General features: G+C 37.7%; 1 protein-coding gene across 6 annotated transcripts in view; it reads right to left on the reverse strand.

Annotated features, from left to right (window-relative positions):
* Positions 1-8,827: 8,827 nt before the first annotated feature.
* ablim3 (actin binding LIM protein family, member 3) overlaps positions 8,828-20,336 on the reverse strand; it is a 68,056-nt gene continuing 56,547 nt past the window's right edge. For 2 of the 6 annotated variants that reach the window (XM_058797748.1, XM_058797742.1), the window contains 8 exons: positions 16,553-16,672; positions 15,236-15,306; positions 14,820-14,973; positions 12,664-12,693; positions 12,138-12,193; positions 11,706-11,766; positions 10,925-11,619; positions 8,828-10,493 (listed from right to left, as the gene is read on the reverse strand). In XM_058797748.1, coding sequence (XP_058653731.1) covers positions 11,594-11,619; positions 11,706-11,766; positions 12,138-12,193; positions 12,664-12,693; positions 14,820-14,973; positions 15,236-15,306; positions 16,553-16,672 — 518 coding nt within the window. In that variant the 3' untranslated portion in view covers positions 8,828-10,493; positions 10,925-11,593. Of the gene's footprint in view, positions 10,494-10,924; positions 11,620-11,705; positions 11,767-12,137; positions 12,194-12,663; positions 12,694-14,819; positions 14,974-15,235; positions 15,307-16,552; positions 16,691-20,336 lie in introns of those variants that run through there. The other 4 variants (XM_058797747.1, XM_058797746.1, XM_058797745.1 and 1 more) reach the window with 3 other exon arrangements.

Genomic DNA, 20,336 nt, shown 5'->3' on the forward strand with positions numbered 1-20,336 from the left:
TAACACTTTATTTTTATGGGTCCACAACATACAACATACAGACTATGAGAAACTTTGCAAGTATATGTCAACTTATTCTACTAACCCTAAACCTACCCTACTAAGAGTTAGTAGACATGTAGTTGCAAATTAATGAGAATTAATTGACATGTAGTTACAAAGTTACTTATAGTTAGTAGAATGTCTAAAGTGGACTATCGAAATAAAGTGTAACCAAAATACTTATCAAGGTTGGATAGTTATACTGTACTCGCACCCTCATGTTGTTCCAAACCTGTATGACTTTCTTTGCTCTGTGGAACACAAAACAAGATATTCTGAAGACTGATCAAGCCACCCTTTTCCAAGCAATTACAATAAATGGGGACTGAAGCTTTCAGAGATCCAAAAACCATAAAAATATCATAAATAGAATATAACTTTAGCACTATATTCCAACTCTTCTGAAGCCACACGCATGGATGAATCATTTACAATAACATCAGCAACATAAGAAGAAAACAGACAGGAATTTTCAACTTTTAATTTAATTTAGACTAACCTGAGAACCTGATCAGTTCGATTAATCGGAAATCATTCAGATTGGTTCATTAATGTTTCATTAAAAAGACCTGACTTCAAAAATTATTTGTGAATGAATCAGTCATCATTTTTCTTTTACGAAACAAGCCATTGTTCACAAAATAGGAAGTCCAGCCCTAAAAGCAGTCTATAGGTTGAGCAAGAACATGTCAGATTGCTCAAACAAACAGATTCACATAGTTTACACTCTGGGAAATCAACCGAATGACTTGCTTCTAGTTGAAGTGTCTCTTCACATTAAGTTGAGACAGGAAAAAGTGAGTTAACAAAAAAAAAAAAACTGCACAAATTAAATCTCATAGGGATAGTTCACCCTGACATAAAAACTATGTCATCATTTACTATGACTTTCTGTCTTCTATGTAACAGGCAGAGATATTTTGAAGAATGTTGGTAACCAAACATTTTGTCGACCACTGAAAAAAAAAAATTGAGATTTCTCAAAATCTTTTTTTTATGTTCTACCAAAGAAAGTAAGTCAAACAGGTTTGGAATTAAAAAAAAAAAAGAAGAATAAATTCTGCCAGAATTAACCCTTTAACTATATTTACATCTGAAACTACTATATCTACAATATAGAACTAAATAAGAAAATCCTGCACTACCCCTTATCACTGCATCTTAAACCACAAATACAGAGAGAGGCTGCAGAGAGGTAGCAGGTGAACATGTGGAACAGCTTAGCCTATAATTCTCTCTGAGATCTGACTCATATACAGTATTAAAGCCTGAGCACATTTGTGTGGAAAAAGGGAAATTACATGTCACTCCTGCTGCTTTATGATAGATGAGAACATGCTTTAGGTTATCATAAAATGAAGCAGCACACACACACACACACAGTCATAAAGCTGATTTCCAGTTGAAGGAAAAGCTGCGCTCACTTCCTCGCAGTCTCTTGTTTTGGAAGCTTTCAGCAATTCTTTAATGCATTCTTCTATCTAGAAACCTCAAATATGAACCCTTCTGTTTTGTTCATAGACCAGCTATGACAAAACGCAATTATTGCTTATCATATACAGAAACATTAACATCAGACCCCCCTGGCCAGTTCACATTAAAGAACATTCAAACATGTATACATAGTTTCAAGAAAAACAATCGTGCACACTCCAGAGCCTTCAGAACACTCATTGAGGACACAAAGTAAAACAAATAGAGAGAGGCAAAACACGAGAGCCCATCTTTAATGCTGCAGTGCTGTGTGGGGGGAGTCGCTGTGGTTAATGACCCCTGCTCCAGTGATGGGGTTTGGCTGCTGCTTGAAGGAAGCAGGGGGGAGTTGGCCATTAGGCCGGGGCCTCCCTCAGGTCACAGTGCTCCTTGTATCTACACACTGCGGCAGAGTTATGGACCCTGAAACTCCCACTCACCTGTTTAAGCATTAACTAGCTTTGAAGGCAAGATTTTGGCTTGGTGGGGAGCAGGAAGCTTTTAAGTTAACACTCCTCTTCGTTCCTCTTTATAAACCCCTTTGCCTGGGGGTCCTCAGTGTCAGGCGTCTGTTTGTGTACGTTTTATACTGTGTAAGCATTTACAGGCTGTATATCATGGAAAATAGGAAGTTTCCTTGTTTTATTGTAGCAAAAGTGTTTGATATACTATATAAACCTACTCTAATGCTCACTATGCCAGTTCACCCAAACCATATACTGTATAAAAGATTAAACAGCAAAAAGGGTCATTTAAAGCAGTCGTTTTTAACCAGAGCCTACTAGGAGCCTTTAAATTGGTATAATAATTTGAATATTAAAATAAACACATTAATTCACATTAATTCAAGTCCTTTGAGTATTGTGTTGGACAGTGAGGGGCCTTTAAGTCAAAAAGGTTGAGATCCACTGATCTTAGATCAACAATAACAAAGGATTTTTTTTTTTTTTTATAAATAAATGAATGAATGAATGAATGATTAAAAAACAATAGCCAACTGACCATTACGATGTACAATGAAAAATGATAATAGTTTAACAAATATGTTTTAAGCTAGAATTATAAAAATTTTACCATAAATGGTCCTATAATTAATAATTAACTAAATGTAAATAATTTATGGTAAAACAAAATAAAAAATGCACCTGCTTTTTTAATTGCAGAAAGTACTGTATTATTTATTGCTGAATTACATTATTAAAATGATGTATTAAAACTATAAGGTTGTATAATTGAGAAATTTTATAATTTATATATTGAGGTAAAAAAATGGTAATTAAATAAATAAATTATAGTTTATTTAAAATGTATTTATATAAACATTTGATATATTTTTATTTAGTATAACCGCAATATACTTGGGAAGAAAATGGTCATGTAAAGATGAATTATGACCATTTATGGCGCAAAAAGCCTTGACTAACATTGTTACTAGACTTCGGGTGCAAAAAAAAAAAAAAAAAAAAAAAAACAAATCTGTTGAAAACAACCCCTTTAAAACTATGCTCTCTGATTCTGCACTGGAGGAGTGAACACAGGAGAGGTGAATCAAGTAGAGATTGATATCAAATCACTCACCACTTTCTAATATCTGGTTTGAGAGTAAGTGAGGGCCGAAACAGGAGCAGATGAAGGGTCTGTAGGGTCATGATGGAAAGTGGGAGTCAAGATAACAAACCCCAAAGCCTCTGCATCTTCCATGTTTCCACATAAAGGCTTAACAGGCGTTGTTACACTGTCGCCAAAAAGTAGCAGCAACCCTTGAGGTCTGAAATCTGGTCACAATTGCGGTCACAGTGTCTAATTCTCTTTTATTATGGTCTGTGCCTCTGTTTAATATCAGCCAGAGAAAAAGAGCAGTGGGAATTCCCCCAACAGCCCATCTGAGGTCATCTGAGCCATGGAGACCTGGCACAAACAGTGAGTGGAAGCAGCAAGTAAATGGGTTAGGCAGGTGCTGGAACTCACGCCAGTACAGTAAAGCAAACTGTCCCTAGAGCAGTGGGGTGAGCTGCAGGGGTCAGGAGTGGATAGGATGTGGAAATAAAAGCCGCTCACTTTAATACAGCCTGGTTGTGAAGGTCAGCGCTTCAGAAAAAAAAAACCCAGACACCAAACCCCGCCATATGGCACGAAGAGGGTGAGTCAGCCCATCTCCAATAACAAAGAATGCCTTCAGTCTTGCCAGCTTAATTCATATTGCTTATCACCCAAAAAACCCCCATGATTTCACTCTGCAGCTATGCCTTCCTTCAGCCCTCTTTTTTTTTTCCACGGTAAAGAGATGCAGTGTTTCGCTAACACTATTAAGACTGTGCAGGCCTCTACACTATTGTGGCTGCTGAATAACTGGATGCTTTGTCTGGGAATCCTCATGGAAGGGATATTAACTGGAGTGTGTGTGTCTGGGTATGCAGAAAAATGGAAGACTTCCAAGAGCTAGGGCAAAACCCTGACCTCTGACCTCTGCCTATCCGTCAACAGGCAGATACAGAGTTGAGAAGCTTGGGTGGAGCACTGACACCACTGCTCTGCTTCAAAGTCTAGTAATCTTCTTACAGAGGCAGCATTTTAATATGCAGTTATTTTTATATTAAATGCACGCTCCTATCCTTGACTCAAAGACTGTTTCAAAAGGTAGATGACGGTAAAGGTAATGTAAATGAGCAATGCACAACTAAATATCCAACACTGCTCAAGAAAGACCAATAAATTAATCAAATCTGTAATATACTCTACCATTTAAAAGTTTGAAAAAAATGTCTATTTCTATTCAGTAATTTCAAAAATTCTGCTCTTGTAAACTTTATATTAATTAAAAACCCTTTAAAAATGTTCATGATTTCCACAAAAACATTAATGAGCATAACTGTTTTCAACAATGATAATACAAAGAAATATTTTTTGAGCACCAAATCAGCATATTAGAGTCATTTCTGAAGGATCATGTGACACAAAGACTGTATGAAATTTCAGCTTTGCCATCACAGGAATAAATTACATTTTAATTATTATTATTATTTTTTTAAATCAAATCAATGCAGCTTTAGTGAGCATAAGAGATTTCTTTTAAAATCTTTTGAACAGTAGTGTAAGCTGATAACCAATATGGTGCCATCTGCATCTCTATTGATTATAGACTAAAGTTATATTGCATTTGATTCTTAACAGTACCAATATATCATTAGCACACCAACATGCTAAGATTTCTCTATTACATTCAATTACATGCTAAGTCTCCATGTGCTTCAAGTGATGAGCATTATTTCTGTTTTTAGAGCATTCATAAATCACTTATGAGCTTCTGTGACTTAAAAGGCAGTCACCTATGTAGGCAGTAGACAGAACTGCAGCTCACTTAGTTTTGGAACAGAGCTCATGAGTACCAAAGCGAATTCCTGAGTTAGCAAAAAGCGAATCCATAAAATAGTGATAAATGTACTGTAACAGTCAGCAAGATTTAGCTTCAGATACACAACCTACAAATCAGGTTTTGTAGGTCGCTACCGTGTCAATGCTACAAACTCTGCTTTGATTAACAGTCATTCCATCTGAACCATGTAGATAAATCAAGCTTGTCACGCCAACACCATCTGCACCTGTAGGGTTAACAAATACAGTCTGGGCTGATAACTTGGATAACTTAGTAGTGCATTGCCTACTTTCACAGAACATTTAGTGCTTAGTCAGTGGTCATTTGGCAGATGCTTTTATACAGAGTGACCTGCACTACACACATTACATTGACAGACCACCCTAAACAACCTGAGGTTAGCTACCTTGCTCAAAGGCACAACTGTGTGCCTGGCAGAGCTCAAACCCACAACTTTTATAACCACTATGCCACACAAATCATATTTAAAGCTCACTCAACACATCTGTTCATTGCCAGAAGAACTTGTGCATGTGGCACACAGAAGGTTTTCTAACGCTGTCAAATGGTCTCACTGCGGCAACCTCAGAACTCCACAACTTCACCATGGAAATCAGTGAGCGCAGCCTGCACTATGATTCACTGGACACTTGTTAAAGACCTTAAATACTGACTCACGCCTTGTTAAACGCTTCCATTATCATGCATGAGAGTCTGGTGGGTGTGCACTGTCTAGTCCATTTCAGCTGGTTGGGTTGTAATTGGCAAGAAGGCAGATGATGCTCATAGAGATTGAATGGGTGGTCCAAGATGTAAAATGGTCAAAGCAAACAAAGATGTTTCTAAACCAAGTCAACTCTGTAAATCACAAAAGCATGCGTGCCGTGCATTTCCCTCAAGTTGAAGTCGACAGCTGACAGGCGGGCGCATTATTGCACTAAATCCTGCTTACCCATATCCATGTATTTATACAAAAGTGGAATTCCCGTAAGCCGGAGGGAACAGGTTGCTTTGTACCGACTTGCAACCGTGACATACAACAATCAAGGCCAGACCAGGCTTGCAGATTCTGCATCAACAAGAAAACACTGTTGCTATTCATTTTGCTGATCTCAAGAACTCTGGATGAGAGCGGTAGTGCAAATTCATGTTTCATTATAAGATTTACAAGACAAATGATCTTTGTTCCTGACACTCCTAAGCTCTTCCACATGCTCACAGTCTGAAGGAAACAATAATCATGATTCAGTGCAGAGTCTTTACATGAAGAGACAATCCTACATACTCAACGAGTCAGTGGGGAGAGGTAGAGTCCCCTTCACGCCTACCTGATTCTCTGGCTTCAAGCATCTTTTCTCTGTCTGCTCTCAAATCCGTCCGAAGTTTAATGATTCACATTAGAGCAAATAGCTTAACCTGTCAAAAATGCCCACAATCTAAAACTAGACAAACCACATCAATACATTGTGAAAACTGGGAGCTTTCGAAAAGTCAACATCTGACCATGAAAGTGACCTGCTGATCACAAAAGATGATATACTGAATAATGTTTTGACTGTTTTTGTTAATACATTAAAGCCCAGTGTTATTTTGGTTCACACTGTATGATAGAAGAAGGTTTGGATCAACATGAGGACATGAGGAATTATCTTTTTTTTTTTTTGTGGATTGAACTGTCCCTTTAAAACCAAATCACTATACCCATATGAACCTAATAACTGATTAAAACAACAAGATGATAGTCTTCACATTCTCATGCACCAAGGAGACATTAAGCAGCATGATAAAAATAGTGACAGAAACAACATGCTTGCTCCGAAGGGGGATGTCTGCTGGATGTCTTTTTTTTCTGTCCTCCGTCCCTTGTGTTTGTGTAAACACTCACATTCTGATAGCCTAGATCAGGAATTTGTCAGGGAGCGAGGAAGAACTTTGCTGTATCTTGTAAACAGTAACAGTAACCGATGACACGGCCTTCGCCTTCTGCAAACAGATGAGGCAGGTGGTTCTGAAATACACCTGTGGAAACCTAATAACAGGGTGTAAAACAGAAATACTGCTGGATTTAGTGATGGACTGAATGTCTTAGGAGAAAGTGGAAGAGAGCATGTTGTTCGAGGTGCTCTGCTCTATAATTACGTGCATGTGTCTACCTGGTAGTTGTCTCTGTTTTGTGAAGTTGTACATTTTATGATGCTATACACAATCCTAGATGGCAAAGGAATTGAGTCATGAGTTAAGAGAGCTTTTCATTCATTGAAAGATAAATGTGCATGCCAAGAATGGAAACCACAGACAGTGGCATGCACAGAGAAATGTACACACAAAGTGTACAGAAGACCTAATCTTTCCTTTTATCTTTGATATGTTGTGTAAACTTTTAGAGGTGGATGACTGGGGTTTAACTTTACTGGGAGCAGCATTTAGGGGAGGAACTGTACAAAAACATGTACAGCAATCTGTGTCTCCAGACCAATGCCTGACCAGATGCAGCCGGTTTGTTCTGAGAGAGCCAGCAGGATTCATCTCATTGTCTCAGTGAGGGAAAGAAAAATACAAGAGCCAATGCCACAAGCAAGAAGCAGTGCTCTCATTCCTGCACCATGCCAAAACAGCAACTATCAAAACAGTAGGACTTTCAGGAGATCAAGAGAAGTACTACCGCCTCACCATAGGGGTTCTGTTAGAACTCAGCTCCTTATAAAGAGAGAGACCTCACTTATTATAAACAAAGACGCACAAGAGTAAGAAAGATCTGAGAGTCCAGGTCCAAGAGAAATTGAAAACTAAACCTTGCTACAAGCCTCTGAATCACTATGCCACCCACAGCAGGCTTATGTTCCAGGTGTAGTTTCTCCTGAACGTTTGAAGTTGAGGGTCTGTATGAAATAGATCAATATAAGTTGAAAACAGAAAATTCTTGTTGAAAATGACGAGAAACATCACATGAGAAACAGTTGAGTCCGATCATAAAGGCTACAGCAGATCTCTGTGTAAAAGATAAGGCACTGCAGGAGAGCTGACAGGAAAAGTAAAGCAAACCTGACAGATAACCACGAATCGGTTCTTTAGTACAATGCGTTACAATGAATCGTTTAGAAACCGATTCAGTAATTCAGTTAAGTATATGTCATCACGTGTCAAGTCCTAATAAGTTTTCGACTACTATATTATTAAGTAACTTATTTTTCGCCCCATCAGTCAAATTCTCGGCTCATTCGAAATGCTTTTACTGTTAGCCCTCATCACGAATTGTACACATCCGAAAAAGAGGTTTCTATTCTAACAGTCAGTTGTTGACTCAAGAACCGTTCGAACCGATTCAGTTCGATTAATGAATGAATCGTTCAGTATGATTTAGTGAACTGGTTCAACTGTTTCAACAGATCCAACTCAAAAGAACGATTCGTTCATGATTCAATAACAAATAAAAAAAGTGGACTTAACTGTTTATCTGCCCTTTAAAATCCTTTTTTTTTTTTTTACATAGTCTGTGAGCAACAACAAGAGCAGTCGCGGCTATGCATAAAATGACAAGACGAGTAAACAAATGTATCCAAAACTAACAGTCTAAGCTTATCTAGAGTCAGGTTTCTGTTATTTTAGATAAATAAACTTTTCATGCAATCATTTGTGAAAGATTATTTGATGTTATTTTACTCACGTTTGCTGTTTATTTCCATATCAGAAGAATCAAACAAAACTCCTCGGCTTGTTGGAAACACACATTGCAGCCCGTGCACCCATCGATGTTATGTACTTAGTGACAGACACTATCTGCATTGAAAGATTCCCAATGAAGGTACAGAGACCGACTTATCCTGCTGGGTCCTAATGTTCCCTCTGACCGGGTTTGATGGCAGACTGCCCCACATATCAACTGATGCCATTCACCACACAAAAACACAGTTTTACAGAAGAAAACAAACTTTTATTGCAGTATAAGATGTACATAGTCTGTTGAAACTGACAGATAAATAAAGTTAGGAAGGTAGCAGTAGTGATTAAAAAAGAGAGAATCAAAAATATGGTTATACTCTAGCTCTCTTCCTTCACTATGAAATTAATAGAACACTTCATAACAATCTATTGGGCAAACAGGTTGTAAACACTACACACAAAGGCAGAAAACATGATAGTTTCACCTGTTTGTCAGTGAGGTACAAAAACTACTGTCAGTATCCCTTGGCATGAAAGACCCCACGGTTACTGTTAGGTCCTAATCAAGGTTACAGTTTGTTATTTGTCACTTGCTTCAATGGTGTGATAATGTTTTTTTGTTTTGTTTTTTCATCAAGTAATATGTGGGTGTGAACAAGTTATCCCTGTCACTGGCCTTACAATCCATGTTTACTTTCTCTGCATTCAATTTTATTACCAAATCAGGTGACATAATCACCATGGCAATGACCCAAACATTTAATTAACCCACTTAAGGTATCACAGCATTTCCTGATCCATCCTAACAGTTGTGATGAAAGTAAACTGCGCTATCCTAACCAACAGATCTCTTTTTTTAAGAGCATAACATTTCAAAAAAGAAAAAGAAAAAATAAAGGAAAAAAAACAAACAAACATTGCACCTTAATTCTTATCTGTTTTGTCTTCATCATCTGTATCAGACACAAGCCATATGTATTTCTACCATCACAATATACAATGTATGTTCCATCAATATTAGTCTAATAATCCTAAAGTCTTCTTGTGAGAAAAGTGTACATTCAGTATTCGTTACTCCTTGGAAATGACCTGAACAAAGTACAACACCGTAGTGCTCAATTTCATCTGCTAACTTCATAAATAACAGTCAGACTTTGGTATTCATTGTCAAGCAAATCATCGCTTATTTCAGCCCATCTAAGCTTATGTAGTCCTTGTGAAATAAAAGGACTGAAAAATATTATTTTATAACCTTTCAAATGAAATATTACTTAATAATGTACTTGATGGATGACATCAGATGATTCATCCACTCTCATTAAAGTTGTATTAATCGTATTTACATTCTGTTCACTTACTTTGCTGGTGCATAAATTAATAGAAAACATAAGGCAAAATTCTAAATCCTTACAATTCCTGATTCCTTAGTTTTGTCATTCAGAAACAAAATAAAATGTGTTCACTTTACACTAAAGTAAAAACTAAAATGTTCCCATCGTTCTGTGTATTATGTTATTTATTTTTGTCTTTCTTTGTCAGGTATTCTAGCCTGTCTGATCATTTATATGCCTTTGTCACAACAAGCAGTTGCACAATTTCTAGGTACAGTCCAGGCATGACTGTGTCTGAGACACAGGATGTGTTTGTTTAGTTAGACTGGAACAGGTATTCAGGTCTCTGTCTGTCTGTCTGTGTCTGTCTGTCTGTCTGTCTGTGTGTGTGTGTGTGTGTGTGTGTGTGTGTGTGTGTGTGTGTGTGTGTGTGTGTGTGTGTGTGTGTGTGTGTGTGTGAGTGTGAGTGTGAGTGTGTGTGTGTGTGTGTGACAGGAACACTAGAACAGCCGGGCTTGTTTCTTCATCTCGTTCCTCTTCCACAGTGCCAGACGGTCAAACTCTACCATCGTCATCCCAAACACCTCATAGAACTCCTCAGGGGAAAGATGCCGCTAAAATGTCAAGGAAACATACTACTCAGTATATCCATCAATTCATCTGTTTTAATTTTTTTGCAAGCAATTATTAAATATTGAGAGAGAGAGAGAGAGAGAGATAGAAGGCTAGATAGATAGATATGCTCACCAAAGCTACAATTATTTAATAAAAAAATATATAGTAAAACAGTAATACTGAGAAATATGACGATGTGAAATAATGGTTTTCTGTTTTAATATATATTTTAAAATGTAATTTATTTCTGTGAAAGAACCACATTTGTTTGAAATAGAAATCTTTTTGTAACATTGTCACTTTTGATCAAGTTAAGGCATCCTTGCTGAATAGTATTAATTTATTAGGTAGTAAGTATATTAAGTGTTATTTACTTTCAAACAAAAATCTTTTATGAAACATTATTTTAATAATATCATTAACAGTTTACCTCCAATCTAGCCCGGTCTACATCCTTTGGCAACCTGTTACGCCCCCTAGTGGTCACAATAAGTGCTTCATATGGGTAGATCTGTAACAAAAGTTACCAGTGCATTTCATTATAAACTTTAAACTACATAAACACTTAAACTCATATTTATTCATTTACAAGTAATTGTCCTCACTGAAACGTTCTTTCATAGATTGGTAATGGGAAAGCTAAGCATTAATGGAAAGCTCAGAGCAGGCTGTGCACTGGTGGACCTCCTTTTCCTCTCACTTACAGAAGTGAAAGGAAATCACAGAGCCTCTGGCACTTTAGCTTTAACCGAGACAGGAAGCGGCACCAAGCAGAACAATATAGTTCTTGACCAACCAGGAGCAAAGGGGTCAGACAAACCCCTGTCCTCTCCACAGCCCCTGCAGTCTCCAACTCTCTAAGGGCCAGCTGGGGAAGGACAGAGTGGCCTTATGACCTGGAAGCACTAATTTCTCCATCCTCTAGTTTCCACAAGCTTTGACCAGCAGGACGTTGCTTTGGCTCATCAGGGTTCATTAGACTGACATACTGTAAATCTGGGCTTTCCTCTGGAGAAGACAGAGGGCTAATGTTTCAGAGGTGCCTCTGAATCAGGATGTTTTAGTGTCTCTCTGGGCCCCCTTTAATCCTCTGGTAATGCTAAACCATCGTCCTTACCTTGTACTCTGTTGGGAAAGAAAAAAAAGCTTTTAAAGTCAGAACTATGCTCCTAAATATGCTCCTTAAAAAAAAAAAAAACTCCTTTACGTACCTCTGATTCCCCAGTTGACTTCACTGCCACTGTCATACTGATAGTAGTCTGCACTTTGTGGCTGGCAACAGGCAAACAAATAGTGGATAAAGTTTTAATTGACATTTCCAATTCATCTGCTTTTACTGCTGTCCAGTTACTGAACATTAAAATAAATATATATATATATATATATATATATATATATATATATATATATATATATATATATAAAAGCAATAAACAAAATATTGAAGACATAGTATTTGTAGTTACAAAAATGCAGGTGTGCTTTACAAAAATGCAAGTTATAAATAAAACAGTTATTATTGGAGGTAATTTCATGTTTAATTCAGTGTGTTGCTTGCCATTTCTTTGTAACTGTTCATAAATTTTGTAGCAATTTATGAAAGAAAATTGTTTTATTTATTTATTTTTTTCAGTGAAACTTACCCTGTGCAATCCATTCCTGCCATATCCGGGCAAAGAGGCTGACTTGGATATGTAGTCTTCAAGTAATAAGAAAGAACAATAAACATGAATGTTTGAAACAAACTCAGTATATGAGAATAGGTTTGTTAAATTTCGACTGCCTTGTCCATGAGTGCACAGAAGAGGGCGCTAATGACCAGGCTTGAATCTGTCTTGACAACACTGCAAATATGTATCTGTTCTTTTATTTATGCAGAACATTTATCCAAAACAAATTAACTACAGACAACACACACAGTCTCCCTGGGGTTAAAAGCCTTGCCAAAAATTATGAGAATTATATATCTTGCCAAAAAACATGAGCAATTCTCAGGAGTTTATGGTTTTCTCTAGGATCTTCAGGTTACAAAAAGCTTTGGAGCTTCCAAAAGTATATAATAAAACTTAATACTACAACAGCTTTCAAATTGCAATTTCAGACTTCTGTCTATAAAACCTACTTTTTTTTTTTCTTTTTTTTTTGACAAAGATCTTAAGAGTCACTCACCATTCTCCGCTGCAAAGTTTGTCCGAGGAGCTGAAGGAAAGAGAAAGGAACATTATAATTTCTTCAGTAATCTTAAAATTAATTATATGCAAATAATAAATAAATGCAAATCACTAATTTGGGTAAAATAAAGCAATAGCAGTACACTATAAGAAACATTTCCCCTTAAACTACCTGTCATGCGCATAATGAGGAATGAGCTAAATATGCAGATACTGGTACATAACAAATTGCAGTTTAGACCAATACTGAGGCTTCTTACTGTATGTCTGCCATCAGGTCAGACTTCTGAGTCCCCTGAGTTTTGAGACTACTGAAAGGACCATTGGAAAAGTCTCAAAACCGTCAACAAATAGAGCAGAGAGCAAGCTGCTAACCAGCCACACTAAAACACAGCACATCAAAGTGCTCAATGAGCCTGAAGAATGCTGATGAATGGAAAAAAAGCCATGGCAGTGTAAAGAAAAAAAGGGAAAAGAGAAAAGGAGAAAGCAAGGGAAACAAAAGGAAAGTTATGGATGAAAAGGAAGAAAGTCTCGCTAAGAAACTGACATGAAACTATGTTTTTTTTTAAATTATGCATTGCATTTTATGTTATGTATTTTAGTTAATTCAATTGATCAATTTAAACCAAATTAAATTAAATTCAAATTAACTTTTGATTGGTAGTGCATTTCATTTATATACAAATTAAATATGAGATTAAATACAAAGACAGGAGTTGCTTCCTTTTCCTCCTGGCTACACAAAATTATAATGAACATCCACAGTCCCAACGTTCAATGTTTTCTTTATCTCTGAAAACTCTTCCCACAATCCATCTTACTGTGTGGGAGTGTTTTATCATCACCAGCATTAGGTGTTTATTACCTGTCTGTCTAAACCTTCCAGGATGTCACCACTGTAATCCAGTGTATTAACTAAATTGTATAAATTGGATCTACAATGTCACTCCCAGATTCCCCTTGATCTATTTCATGAGCTGTGCAGTAAATACCACCCATTTCTATTCATGAATAAAAGAAGATATGGGACACCAGCATGGGCTGCACCAAGCATTGTGAAGAGTAGCGATGGATATGGGGGAGGGCAAAGCAGGAATAGCGAAGCCAGATCCATGTAACGAAAGGGGAGGAAAACAGGGAACTAAAGAGAGGGAGGGGATGAAGGGAAAATTCCAGATGCTTCATCCACTTCCCCATGAGATACACAGAAACAGAATTAAGGAGAGCAGCCCGCTCACATGCACATGAGGAGGGATAGAGAAAGAGGAAAAGGAAAAATGAGAGAGAAAAAAAGAGTAGGAGTCTAAGGTGGGTTGTAAAGTAGGAAAGTTTTTAAGTGAAGACAGATACAGTTACCAACCCCATTTATCAAATAAATATAGAAAATATTTCAAATTTTGGGCAATACAGATAAACAACTAATTATTTTAATGTTATGGACAATAAATGGCTGATATTAAAATTCTATTCTATTTTGTCTAAAAAAAAAAAACTAAAAAAAACTGTGCATCAGATACAAGCTGACATTCAAGTTGATACAAAGGTCACATTGAGTGTTAATATAAGGAAAACAGCAACAGAGAGAAGTGTGTGTGTTTGTGAAAAAGGAGAGAGAAAAAGAACAAGAACAGGTGCATGGCACTGCATCGCTGTAGTGTTGTAATAGTTTTTTTTTTTTTTTTTGCTGTGTCTGCACTATCCCTGAAAATCCTCAGAATTCCCTCTCCCAGCATCACAGTCCTGTATCAGCATATGCTGGCTGTGTCACCGTTGACTCAAGCCTGCCTTCACTCTAAAATGTTCCAGAGCTCCACTGCCTTAATTAGATGGCTCGGTGCCACATCTTCATTTACCACACCGCCCTACACTGAATAATGACAGTCATACTGAAGGCAGGCAAAGCAACTCCCATACTGCATGCAGTCAAAACCACACCGCACCTGTTGCCGTCATGCATTTTCCCCAGTGGAGATTGTGGGAAGGGAAAAGGTGGTCTTAGACAAACACAAACAGTAGGTTTGGCTTTGAAGGATCAAATGCAGTGACCAATGCGATATGCAACGCTCTGTTTTTGATGACCCTACAGCAACCCCCTCCGAACACACATCTCTGTAATCTGCTGTTATACAGCAGCTCTAGTGGAGCACTTACAGCCGTTAACTGTGTTGTTGTGGCCCATGCTGTGCAACATCTCCCTGCTCCCACTGCGGGAGTTCCGCGCGCTGCCCCAGGGGTCGTTGTCATAGGAACCGGAGCGGGCTTTCATCTCCTCCTTCAGGATCATCCTACCGATACCACCCTGAATCTGAGACGCAGAGAAATGGGAAGACAGAAACAAAAGAAATAATGAGTGAGCACCCTGCCATAGTAAGAGTGATCTCTTATTGGCTAGATTTCAAAAATGGTTAAATGTGAATCTCTGAGCAGACAGATGGGGTGTAACTTAATGACTGATCGCTGATAATCAAAACCAGGCGAGTTTTATATCATTATCTAATTAACACAAGTTTAATTACTGGTTAGAGGTCATTGTGGAAATAAAGAGACAGGTTGCTTTATTGGCTTACTCTTTGAAGGCCGTGACTCCAGCCATCCTCTTCTCCACCTGATGAGTACCTTCTCCGAGGAGCACGTAAAGCTGAGAGGGAAAGAAATTGCGAGAGAAAGCGAGAGTGAAAAAGAGGAAATAATGAGTCTTGATGAAATAAAAAACAGAATAGCATCTAAAAGGAGATATGTTGATTGGGAGCAAAAATATGCTTTTAAATATTTATACATAGTCTCTTATTAAATTTTAACCTTGCATACTTCTAATCTGCAAATTACTTTTGGCTGAGATTTAGTCAGGGATTCCAAATAAACAAGAAAACAGAAAAAAAGCCAAAAAACCTGAAGGAATTAAGGTGCCTTTTGATCTAAGAAACGGCACCCACCTGTCATCCTTTGGTCAAACACACTGATGGGATACAACACAGCTAATAATAATAAAAAAAGCTTTTTTCCCAACTGGAAGATGTAATTGAATATTGATAATGTAATGTAAAATACATTTAAAAGAACTCTGGGACACAACAAAATCCAAAACTTCCTTCTTCCCTGGTTAATATGAATCACTTTAAGCATACTAGAATATCTCATACATTTCATGACAGCTTCTGTATTATTCTGCTTTTAGTAAATGAATGGTGTTTAGTTTGTCTTCAGATTCAGCACAGTAGATGTTCTTGTCAAATTTGATTCATGCATTACCTAAATCAGATTAAAGTGGCTATTTCTACAAAGCAATTCAGTAAGAATAGAAAATCAGCTTTTGTTGAGATTGTTTAAATATTCTTGACAATTATTGCAAATTATGGGTATTAATAAAGCATAATTTAGTGTAAACAGGTTAAAACAAATTAAGATATTTTGTATTAAATCACTACAATGCATTAGGGACTGCTCAATAGGCAAATGAACTGCACTGCAATATAATACTCCTACAGTCCCTGTTTAGTTTCTTTTGGTTTTCATTGTTCCCGTTTGGCTCTGTTTTTTGGTTTCTTGTTTGTAGGTTGTTAATTAATTCTCCACACCTATTCTGTGTATTGCATTTGCTCCTACGATCTCCAGTGCTTTTTTTTTTGGATAAATATATTAAAGACTGTGTGTTGGAATTCTCCTGTGTTGTGCTTTTTATTATCAGCAATATGTAACAAAAACTTTATTTTTATGACATACCAAATATATTCTAGTCACACTGACTGTTTCCACATCCAGAGACTATGGGATCTTTACTGGTGTCCCTGTATGTGGAATGATTTTGGCTGGTGTGAACGACAGCAAAGTGCTGTGATGCCAGAGAACTGAACACATGGGACATTATGAATACATTCATCACTTACATTTAGGAGAGCTGGTGTAATGGTAGTAATCAGACTCTGAGTGCTGGTAGTGTTCAGGCGAGTAGGCTGATGGGAACTTGGAAGATTGGACAATGTCCTCACTGGTCTTGCTCTTAGTTGCTGGATTGCAGTGATTGTCTGTGGGGAAAGAATTTCAGAATCACATCTTTGGAAAAAGCTTGTGATATAACAGCACATAGCGGTACAATCAAGCCCCCTTTACATCTAACATTAGTATGCGTTTTCAGTGATCGCACAATCCACATCAAAAACCAGCTGTAAGTGCACCCAAGATGCTTTGTGATCATGAACATGACCTACTTTTGTCAGGTCCTAAAAGTAGAACTCTTCACCTGATTTAAACAATATTCACAGCATTACTCCACTGAACTGCATTTGGAATCTCTTGTTTCTATTTTCAAATTTTCACTCACGCCTCTTCTAGTCTATTTTCACGTGGACACTTTAAAATGTTTCTTGCCTGATTCACTTCTAATCCATATTACAGTAACATCCTTTACTAGCGAAATGGTTTAATAAAGGCAAACACAGTACACTGTAAAAAGTGATAAGTTGACTTAACTTTAACTTACTTTTTTAAAAATGATTATTTACTTAATAATTTTAAGGCAACGGGTTTCCTCACACTGTAAAAAGTGATAAGTTTCCTGACTTAACTTAAAAAAACTGAGGAAACCCATTGCCTTAAAATTATTAAGTAAATAATAATAATAAAAAAAAAAAAAGTTAAGTGAACTTGACAATTCACTTATTTTTTTAATTATAATTTACTTAAAAATTAAGGTAACGGGTTTCCTCGTTAAGTTAACATCACTTTTTACAGTGATTAAGTTAAGTCAACATCACTTTTTACAGCGTAGATAAGATCAAAAATAAAATTACATTGTTTTTAAAAAAAAATATATATATTTCTGTCAAACACATTGTTTTGCATTTTTAAATTTTCCATTTTGCAAATTCTGAAGCTCTTTAAATTCAGTGTGAACTCAACCTAGCTAATGCTAGGTGTTAAGGGGGCATCAGGAATAAAAAAAGAAAGAAAGAAACAAACAAACAAAAAGCTACAACACTCACATAACAGTCCAGAGGAAAAATGACTTTAACACAATCCGCAAGACTCAATATAAAGCATCTGTATTCATGTAAATGAGATATTGAATAAGCACAGAAAACACTTTAAAACTCTTTGTATTATTAGAAACGACACAGATATTGATAAATTGCCTTCAATTCTAAAGCAAAACCGGTCAAAAACAGCACTGAACTCCCATCCATATAAAACACACACACAAGAAGATTCAACACAAATACAGAAGCACAGGCCTCACAGAATATTAACAGTCCCTAATGGAAAAGACTTCACAGGGATGAAAGAAGGAATGCAAGTGAGGAACTAGAGATCAATCGAACAAACACACAACCCAAAACGCAGACAGACAGATGTGCACGGGGAGAGAGAATACTTACAGAGTGAATGGTGACCGAGGAAAGTAGAGGTGGAGGGAATTTTGTATTTAAGTTGGTGAGGGGGAAAAAACAGGGAAAAAAGAATAAGGGAAGAAATATTTGCATCTCATAGAGTCTTCAGTGAGATTTTAAGTTTGGTACCCATATGGCAGAGAAGCAAATGATCTGCGTTACAATAGTACGAGTCTTTTGCACAAACACAGCTAGACATCTACAACAATATAACACTTTTCACTTACACATGCAGATCCACCATATGGGTAGCAAAATATTCATTGCAAAGTGCTCGTTACAGGCTTGTGACACGAGGATAAACACAAACACACACTTAACTACACACAAAATGTAAACTGAGCCAACAAGTTCTCAGAGATGGTTCTGACCTTTCTTAGACAGAACTTGATGGACTATGTAAGTATCTGAACTGGCCAGTAAATAAATCTGCAGAATTAGTGCAGCTCTGTGCAAAAACTCTGAAACAAATTAATCTCCCTTATGCACTCTAGATCTCTGTTGTTGTGTACTGTCCATGCTAATTGGCAGGCCTACACAGAATCTCTGCCAGAAGCTTTGAAGAACTCAAACAGCCATCATTCACAAAATTCTATAATCCCCTGCACCCTGTGTGCTTGTCTTTTAAACATTTTAGCCAATTTAATGCTGTCAGCAACCAATAAATGTCTAGTGTGCTCCATTCCATTTAACACCATTTAGTATACTTGGATTCATTCCACAGATTCTATACCTCAAACAAGGTCAGAACTGCACAGAAAATGTCTGAAGTATTGATTATTCACACAATTTTGCACATCCATACCACGTTTAAAGCCATTTCACAATTTCCCCTAAAGAAAATGTGGACAAAGATTATATCTGGGCCTATAGACATGTATTACAGGACTCAATAGTAGATAGTTTCAAGCCAGCTGATTGCTGTGAAAATTTGTCTTTTGATATTTGTCAACATAAAACATTTTATTATAATTATACACTGAACAAAATTATAAACGCAACACTTTTGTTTTTGCACCCATTTTTCATGAGCTGAACTCAAAGATCTAAGACTTTTTCTATGTACACAAATGGCCTATTTCTCTCAAATATTGTTCACAAATCTGTCTAAATCTGTGTAAGTGAGCACTTCTCCTTTGCCGAGATACTTCATCCACCTCACAGGTGTAGCATATCAAGATGCTGATTAGACAGCATGATTATTGCACAGGTGTGCCTTAGGCTGGCCACAATAAAAGGCCACTCTAAAATGTGCAGTTTTACTGTATTGGGGGGGGTCTGGGGGGTCCGAAAACCAGTCAGTATCTGGTGTGACCACCATTTGCCTCACGCAGTGCAACGCATCTCCTTCGCATAGAGTTGATCAGGTTGTTGATTGTGGCCTGTGGAATGTTGGTCCACTCCTCTTCAATGGCTGTGCGAAGTTGCTGGATATTGGCCGGAACTGGAACACGCTGTCGTATACGCTGATCCAGAGCATCCCAAACATGCTCAATGGGTGACATGTCCGGTGAGTATGCTGGCCATGCAAGAACTGGGATGTTTTCAGCTTCCAGGAATTGTGTACAGATCCTTGCAACATGGGTCCGAGCATTATCATGCTGCAACATGAGGTGATGGTCGTGGATAAATGGCACAACAATGGGCCTCAGGATCTCTTTGCATTTAAAATGCCATCAATAAAATGTCAATAACATACGCCTGCCCATACCATAACCCCACCGCCACCATGGACCACTTGATCCACAAAGTCGACATCAGCAAACCGCTCACCTACACGACGCCATAAACGTTGTCTGCCATCTGCCCTGTACAGTGAAAACCGTGATTCATCCGTGAAGAGAACACCTCTCCAAAGTGGCAGACGCCATCGAATGTGAGCATTTGCCCACTCAAGTCGGTTACGACGACGAACTGCAGTCAGGTCGAGACCCCGATGAGGACGACGAGCATGCAGATGAGCTTCCCTGAGACGGTTTCTGACAGTTTGTGCAGAATTTCTTTGATTATGCAAACCGATTGTTGCAGCAGCTGTCCGGGTGGCTGGTCTCAGACGATCTAGGAGGTGAAGATGCTGGATGTGGAGGTCCTGGGCTGGTGTGGTTACACGTGGTCTGCAGTTGTGAGGCCGGTTGGATGTACTGCCAAATTCTCTGAAACGCCTTTGGAGACGGCTTATGGTAAAGAAATTAACATTCAATTCACGGGCAACAGCTCTGGTGGACATTCCTGCAGTCAGCATGCCAATTGCACGCTCCCTCAAAACTTGCAACATCTGTGGCAT

The sequence above is a fragment of the Onychostoma macrolepis genome, chromosome 14 (assembly GCF_012432095.1).
Source record: "Onychostoma macrolepis isolate SWU-2019 chromosome 14, ASM1243209v1, whole genome shotgun sequence".
Taxonomy (NCBI): domain Eukaryota; kingdom Metazoa; phylum Chordata; class Actinopteri; order Cypriniformes; family Cyprinidae; genus Onychostoma; species Onychostoma macrolepis.